Here is an 8490-nt window from a genome sequence, read left to right as displayed (position 1 = left end):
TGATGTACTCCACAGCAGCCTCAATATCAATAAAAAACACCCCATCCAACCATTAACATGCGTCACGCACCACGCAAATCACATTATAATACAATACTAACACTATAAATAACAGATACCGACAAACATAGCATGACATACATATATAACACATCCATCCATCTCCACCACATCCCATCTACCCCCTACCCAGAACAAGGAGAGGCCCGACCCGCGCCCCGCGCGGCATTAGTTAGTCTACACCTCCCGTCATGCATACATGCAATGCATACGGAGATACATCCGCTCTCTATTCCCCATCCATCTGCAACATCAAAGGATCCAGTTTTCACGCCACCCATCACAAACCCTCCACGCAAGGAAGACAATTGTAAGATAACTCAGCACGCAAGAATCAAGCGCTATCAAACATATCCATCTACACAAGAAATTCCCACCTATCATAGAGCAAATTATCCTATCATACCCAAGTATAAGTACCTACTCCCTCAGTATAAAATCATAAATTATACAAAACCCCATACGGAGTACATAAAGCCCCATTACGCGTCTCTTCTCTTCTCTCATCTCATCTCATACCCATCGGAAACCCCCGGAACACATATCCCCAAGTTTCCCAACAAATTCCGAACATCTCAAATCCGATCATTCATCCACTACTTTACTAAAAAAAACGATTCAGCTATTCGTTGTTTCGTAATCGTAGGTCGGAATTCGCCTATGGAGAATAATATTCAGGAGATTTTTATTTTATTTTTATTTTTTATTCCAAGGATAGATAGGTAAGGAAAGATATGATGTGCGCGTGGACTACTGTACTGGGTATTTCTATACGAAGTGTTGGATGCCATGGGGGGGATGGGGGGCAGAGAAGATGGTATTGGTATTGGTGGGGGGATGATTCCGTTCAGTATAGTGTTTAAAGTACTGTTGGTAGGTATTGGATGAGGTTTATACGACGTGATGAGATGTTGTATATTTAGCATTTGTCCATCACTAGGACACCACGACGTTGTGTCTCTCATTCCCTTTGATTGGACCCGACTTTGTCTACTGCGGAAACATGTGAGTATCGGCTGAGAATCATCTGATTTTCGGATAGACTCTCCATTTCACAATCGGGAAAGAGGAACGGAACCGTAAATGCACCAGTAATGGTATTTTCAATTTTCTCAAATTCATGACCCCGATTGACTTGATTGAGATGACTGCCTAGTATGTGATGCGTATGAATGATTATCCTTTCGTTCCCTTTTATTCCTTCCTATGATACCCATGAAACGACCTTATTGTTAGCAGTCCGACGAAAGTTACAAAACGCCCTGCGTGTCCCTCTTTCTCCATTCGTTGAATAATACAAATCGTCTCTACCGCACGATCGCCCACACCCGCTCAATCAACCTATTACCTCTTCTTCCCCTGTTTGGCTGTCATTTTCCTAAAGGCATCCACACCACCAGCACCAATAGGTCTGGAAGCTGGATCCAAACCTCTGCTTGGATCAAAGTTACTTCTAGGGGCAATCGAGTAACTGGTATTTGAGGTTTCCATTCTAGCTCTGTTGCTAATAATTTTCGGTGCGAGAAGACGTTGACGTTCAATATCACGCGCTGTGAGTTGTGTTCTTTGGGAAGAGGGCATCTGCGAAGATTGAGAACCGGAGGGACGGATTGCAAGTTGTGCGGCTCTGAAGAAAATGTTAGTAAGAATAAGATATGTTGAAATGGATGTACATACTGATGATCGAATTCCTTTGTCGCGACCTTACGTTTCTTATAATCATCACTTCGCTTCAAAATTGGTCGTGACCATTCTCCCAATAATCTTTCCGCGATTCTCTTGATTCCTATTTCTGGCCTCTTACTTTTGGTGTAATATAAAACGACCTTACCAATCCCACTGCTCAAAAGTGCTTCCTTCTCAATTGGTAAGCGTGCGAGTGCTTGGAAAAGATCACGTTGAATATTGTAGGCTGGAAGACTTCCATCATTCAATGGTTCCAAGAAAAATTTGACGGATTGCAAGAAATTGGTATCTGGGTCGACGATAGAATGTTGAATGGTGTTTCTGTTAAGAAGAGCGACGACTTCTGGTAACATTTCGAGTTTTCTCGTTGCGGGTAAATTGGCATCTCGAGCAGCATTATCAGCTTGACAAGCTTCTTCCATTCGAAGCTTTAAAGCTGCAATTTCATCATCGAATGCTTCTTCCAAATCCTGCACCGAGTTAGATTATTTTTCTTTCAACAAATAAAATATGCATACCACTTCATCCTTCTTTCTTCTTCTCTTGTTAGGGTTCTTCAGCGCAGCATCCATAGCCTTATCCAAAGCTCTACGCCTCCTCTCATCAGGTGTAAGATTTTCATCATTTTCAGGCTCTGGTGTTGCCTTTCTTCTTTCCTTCGTTCTGTCTCTCTCCTTTCTATCGCCATCAACTCTCTTAGGCTTTCTAACCCTCTTTCCATCAATCTCAATTCCATCTGGATCCTCGTCTGAATCTCTGCGCGGTCTCTTTTTCTTTTCTCGCTTTCCTTCCTTTGGTTTCTTGCCCTCACCATCCGTACGCTTGCGCTTACTCGCCTTTAACGTCTTCGCAACATCTTCATCAATACCAACCATTGGTCTCTCATCCAAGGCAACTTTACTTGCATCGAAATCATCAAAATTGGCTTCATCGACTTCGGAAAGATCTGATTCATTGTCGGATTCAGCTCCGTTTTCTGCATTGTCTAAATCATCCATATCGAGATCTGGGTTGGCCATAGGAGGTTCTGGTGTATCCCGTTCTTGTGAAATAGGTCTATTCGGATCTCCAGCATCGTTCCCAGCTTCTGGAAGTGGTGTGGTGAGCCTTGAATCGAGGTCGGTATCCGACATATTTGTAGATTGTGAAGGACAAAGGTGTTTGAAATTATTATCTATCAGATGGGCGTGTTATTTTGAAACGCTATTCAAAGATTTATCAAAATCCGATCGCAATATGTTATCGACGTGGAGTTGTAGTTGTTGTTGAAGTAATGGACAGATGCGAAGAAATTATTTGAATTGACTGGTCGCAATTCGCGTTGCCAAAATGAAGTGAATGATGAAGCTTTGTCAATCAATTCCAGCCAGTACGTATTAAGGTTAGCGCCCCACCCAATAAAGCTTGGTTGCCTCAGGAGCAGGAATCTTTTGTTTACTTTTGATTCTCTAAATACTGTATCACGCTCACTTTATCATATCTTCACTATTGAGCTCCAAATTTTGCTATTAAGTAGCAAAGAATTAGGATGTATGGCAACACTTCAAGAAGGACAGGGGAAGGTCCTATGGACTTTGAATGGCAGGAGAAAGGTGGCCCTATGGACCCAAAATCACCTTTCCTACAATTCAATGCTTTACAAATTGAGAATGGTGAGTATTTCCAACTTAGGACCATTGAAAGAAAGTTACATTTTTACTGACGTGATAACCAGCTTCTACCAAACCAACGAATTCTTTTCTGACAAAGTCTTCCACACCAGCTCCAGCATTTCGAAATCCAGCATTCACCACACCCCGCAAACCACATACTCCAGATATTTACTCCGAAGCTTCTGGACTTGAATCTTCACCTGGCGAGACTGCCGATGCAGAGGATACACCTGAAATACCCAAGACTACCAGCAAAAATATGACGACCTTCTCGTCCCACGCTTCAGCACGTAAACCACTTTTTGGAAAATATGGCACAAATTATAAAGGAACTAGTCCAGGCGCTCGAAATGATTTACGAAGAATGAAACTAGTAGGACAACCTATAGCTAAAAAGCGAAAGCGTCAACATCGAGATGAGAGAGAAGATGAAACCATGGGAATAGTGCGACATCACAGGAAAGAATCTGTTTCGGAAACGGAGAGCGAGTCTGGAGACTCAAGACCAAATAGTCGATCTAATGATCGCAGCCAAGCGGAAGACAAACCAGGCTGGTTCTCCTCCTTCTTATCCGGCATTGAGTCTCGACCTAATCTTCCCAACATCCTTTCCTACTATGCTCAACTAGCGCTCAACACATTTGTTGTGGGGCTAATAATGTTTGGAGTTTACTCATTTTGGACTACAATTCGCAGCGACGTTGATAAAGCATCTCAAAAAGCCACAGCGGAAGTTCTATCTGAAATGGCACATTGCGCAAAACAATACGCAGAGAACAGATGTGAACCTAGTATGAGATTACCTGCTTTAGAAACGGTTTGTAATAATTGGGAAGCTTGTATGACTATGGATCCAAATAGTGTCGGAAGAGCTAGAATTAGTGCAAAAACATTCGCGGAGATTTTGGATAGTTTTATTCAACCTATTAGCTACAAAGCGATGGTACGTTTTCTTTTATATTCACCTTGTCTTATCCCCGGCTCTCAGCTAACATTTCAACTAGATCTTCGTAGCTCTAATTCTCACCCTTTCCATCGCCGCAAACAACATGGCCTTTGGAATGTTCCGCTCTAAACCGCCAACCTTCCACCCCGAACCCCAACCCCATCCTCAAGCACATCTTCCTCAACACCCAAACTATTTCGGCCAGCCAAATCCATGGGGAATCCCGCAAACTCCCCAATCACATTTCGGACCATATGAACCTTGGCCTACAGGCGCAAGTACTACGCAAAGAGGATTATTCGGCCAGAGGAATGGATTCGGAAATGGTATGGGAAATGGAGAGTTTGAATTCAAGACAATAGAGAGAAGTCCTAGTAAAAATCGGGGGAGAACTAAGGGAAGGAGTCCAAGTAAAGGAGAGAGACGATATTTGGAGTAGGTTGGTCAAGAAAACTTGGGAGCTAGAATTGGATGCTGTTTGGAGTATTTCGTTCTCGATATATATTGTAGGGAAAAGGAAGTACAAAGGAGGTCTACATTGGTTTAGGAACAAATGGGAAATACGTGCTTGGATGGTGGATCTATATGCTGTTTATTCTAGATATTACATGACTAGGAGACAGGAGTAAGGAGTCAGGAGTCATGACATACATCAATGTGCAATACAAATGTACCACCAATTACCTAGGAAACAACTAACAACTAACCAACCATTTTCACTCATATTATTTCTCAAACTTGAATATACATAGAAACGAGCATAATGCTAGTATAATTACCCACTTATCCACATCTCAAGGACTTACTATTATTCAAAAATCATTTAGATACCTAATTACAAGTCTTAATAGATAGTAGGTGGGGGAGCCTGAGGGACTTTTTTATATTTTATTTATTTAATTACTTAACTACTTAACTAACTACTTACCTAGATAACTAGATAACAAAAGTTAGATAATTTGTCTCGAAGATATGTATATATATATAAATATTCATTCATTAATTCATTGATTTATATGTGTAAATATATAAATATAAATATATATATATATATACACAAAAAACCCCATTAAAAAAATCATGGAAAATTCTTTTCCTTCCTCACCCCCTCATCCCCTCACCCCCCAACCCCCCATCCTCCTACCCAAGAATCAAATCCAAAACCTGAACTTCCCCCCTCGTCTCCCCTCGCCCCCCCTCAAAAAAGCCCCAAGATAATAAACCATAAAACAGACAAAAAATCTTCTAGTATACCAACACCAAATTTTATTCATTTCACATTAGATTTCAGATAAAAAAATAATAATTCTCTCTTTCACCAAATACCTACCTACCTACCTACTTACATACATACATACATACATACATACATACATACACCTTTCTTTATATCCATTCTGCATTTTGCATTTTTGCATTTTGCTTTCCTAGGCATTTGATTTCATACCATCCTATCGATTCGTACCATTCATTCATACCATTCATCTATTCCTACCCTACCCTACCCTACCTCTTCCTATTTCCATTTCCATTTCCGCTTTTACATCTCTTCTCTTCTCTTATCTTATCTTCTCTTATCTTCTCTCATCATCTCATCTCATCTCTCAATTCTCATTTATACTATATGTGAAAGTCGTTGTTCGTGATACATACTTCATTTCAATACCACCATTCCGTAGATACGAATCCCCGTGAGATCACCAACAGAAAATGGTCATTCACCCACCCAACCCCCAGCATCTGCGCCCGAGTTCCATATGAAAGAAATTCCCTACGCTCTATCATCTCCAGACATCAATCTAATTCTTATCTTTTCCTAACTTCGTATGCCCACCCTTCAATTCCTTCACCCTTGCTCCCCACTTCCAGACCCTCAATCTTCACCCCTTTCATACCAGCAGTATCTTCCAACCATGGTGCGCCTGCCATCCCTCCAGCATTTGCTCTCTTCTCTGGCGTTAATTCCAACATAGGGGTTAAAAATTCTGCAATCTTCTTCGCTTCATCTTCTTTGAAATGATATTTTTCCTTCAATACATCTGGTAGGGCCCAATGGCGCAATCGATGAATATTTCGTAGTTCACCTTTGCGATTAAAGATTTCTTGCGACCATTTGCCAGACAAGCAAAGGGATTTTGGGAAAGGTCCGAGAAGTTCGATTATTTGAGCAATGTGATCATCATCTTTGCCATATTTGGTTCCAGATTGAGGATCGAAGAGGTAATCACCAGTAATAAGTTCAAAGACCTGATGATTGAAAGATTAGATATAGTACTTGTAAAAGGGATGGACAAATATACCATAGCAGCCATACTCCAAACATCCGTAGAAGCACCCCATTTTGAACCTAATATAACTTCTGGTGATCGATATTGCCTCGTCTGAATGTCATTTGTAAAGTGGTGTCCAGTCCAGCATGCATTTCCCAAATCGGCTATTTTGACTGATATTATGTCGAATTGGTTTGGATCCTCTGCCTTTTTCTTTTCGCCAGAGTTTTTGTCGAGTGATATACCAGAGACCTTATCTGTAAGAATGTCGCTAGAAATCAAGTTAGAAATGGCATTTAATGGCATGGAAATAACTACTCACGCAGTCTTCTCTCGTGTTGTGTGGTTATCCTCATCTGCCTTTTCTTTTTGAGGCGAAGAATTGTTAGAACGACCTATTGCACCAACCATTAGAATCTTATCAATTGCCAGGTAATTCCAATGGAGTATATTTACTATCGCTCAACATTTGATTTAAACTTCCATGGGAACCTGGAGTGCTGCCAGGAAACCTCATCAAATCTGCATGATTGAAACTGGCATTCAATGGACTTGGTAATGGTTGACTTCCAGTAATGAGAGTTCGCCGTCTTCTTCGGCCATTTCGATTATCTTCCTTGTCCTTGCTTGTATCCTCTTTGACGAATGTCTTCACGATTTGCTCCACATCTCCAATTTCTATCAGTACGTTCTCCGGCTTCAAATCTGTGTGTATAATGCCGCACTCTCTGTGTAGATAATCCAGACCTAATAGAACTTGTTTTGTAATTTGTTTAACAAGAGGCATAGGAATTCCGCGATGGTTCCATCTTTTGATCAAACCCAACAAATTTTCTCCCAGAACTTCAAACACCATGCAGACATGTGTGCCGTTAGGACCTTTATGTTCGAAAGAATCCAACAGGCTAACAACATGCTTCCGACCTGGGTGATCTGGTTTAGCACCCACGATCTTATTCAGTAATTTGATTTCGTCTATCGCCGTTTCTGTGTAATGCGCTGCGGACCGTACAACCTTCAAAGCAACATGTTTCTGAGTGACGTTGTCTTTGGAAAGCCACACGGTCGAGAAATGACCCCATCCTAACTTTCGAACCACGGTGTATTTGCCATCCTTGAAGTTCTCACCCACTTGGACTGGGTGATAACCTCCTTTGCAGTAATCTTCGGAATCTTCTTCGTCAGCCGTGGTTTCTGCAGCGTCTTCTCTAGAGGAAGAGGATGATGGATCGCGATTTGTGCCCGAAGTAGATCTATTTCCATCATCGATTCTAGTTAGCAAATTTTGTAGCATTGAACTCATCATCTTGAATGAAAATAAGTAGACTGCAGCATTTTGCGCCGCCTTGTTGGAGAGGGGGTGTTATATTTCGAGGCGCTGCACCTGAACTGTAGGAGGGTTGGAAGGTTAGAAAGTGGGACATTTAGGTGACTTACCCTGCACGGGCTTGAACAGAAGCCATTTTGGAAGATTCAGAGTCTTGCTCGGTTGTGATGATTGGTTTTAACGAATCTTTCTTCCTTTTTTTCATAGCATGCGCATTCGAATTTTTAGTGATAGATTCCTTCGCTTTAGCAATTGCAGAAGCCTTTATCCGATCTCCGTTCATTATCAGGGTATGGGTGAATTGTCCGAGGTGGGTTGATTTGTTGATGAGAAACTAGAGGATTTGGATTGAAATGGGTGGATGACAGTATGTATTTGGGCTTGAGTGGAGTTGTGTATGGGTGGGTTTGAGTGGAGGCCGGAGAAGAGGGACAAGAGAAGAGAGAGAGGACTTCCCAGCTGGTAGTAAGATGGCTAGTCTCTTATTACTGTAGGGTGACTGCTGGGTACTGAGTAAGTAATATTTTTCCTGTTAAAAGGTTTGATTTT

General features: G+C 41.5%; 3 protein-coding genes across 3 annotated transcripts; 1 reads left to right on the top strand and 2 right to left on the bottom strand.

The window, feature by feature from the left end:
• Positions 1-1404: 1404 nt before the first annotated feature.
• Positions 1405-2879, bottom strand: SS1G_03279 (hypothetical protein; the record flags this gene model as incomplete). The annotated part of the gene is made up of 3 exons (XM_001595140.1): positions 1405-1687; positions 1738-2216; positions 2265-2879. The coding sequence occupies 3 exons, from the start codon at positions 2877-2879 to the stop codon at positions 1405-1407; spliced, it is 1377 nt and encodes a 458-aa protein (XP_001595190.1).
• A 395-nt stretch (positions 2880-3274) lies between these two features.
• Positions 3275-4783, top strand: SS1G_03278 (hypothetical protein; the record flags this gene model as incomplete). Its single annotated transcript, XM_001595139.1, has 3 exons — positions 3275-3398; positions 3515-4341; positions 4403-4783. The coding sequence occupies 3 exons, from the start codon at positions 3275-3277 to the stop codon at positions 4781-4783; spliced, it is 1332 nt and encodes a 443-aa protein (XP_001595189.1).
• Positions 4784-6150: 1367 nt separating this feature from the next.
• SS1G_03277 (hypothetical protein) lies at positions 6151-8224 on the bottom strand (the record flags this gene model as incomplete). The annotated part of the gene is made up of 5 exons (XM_001595138.1): positions 6151-6591; positions 6645-6885; positions 6937-7009; positions 7071-7867; positions 8052-8224. 5 exons carry the CDS (start codon positions 8222-8224, stop codon positions 6151-6153), a joined length of 1725 nt encoding a protein of 574 aa, XP_001595188.1.
• Between the last annotated feature and the right edge of the window lie 266 nt (positions 8225-8490).

The sequence above is a fragment of the Sclerotinia sclerotiorum genome, genomic scaffold (genome assembly GCF_000146945.2).
Source record: "Sclerotinia sclerotiorum 1980 UF-70 scaffold_4 genomic scaffold, whole genome shotgun sequence".
NCBI lineage: Eukaryota > Fungi > Ascomycota > Leotiomycetes > Helotiales > Sclerotiniaceae > Sclerotinia > Sclerotinia sclerotiorum.
This window is presented reverse-complemented; position numbering and strand designations above follow the sequence as displayed.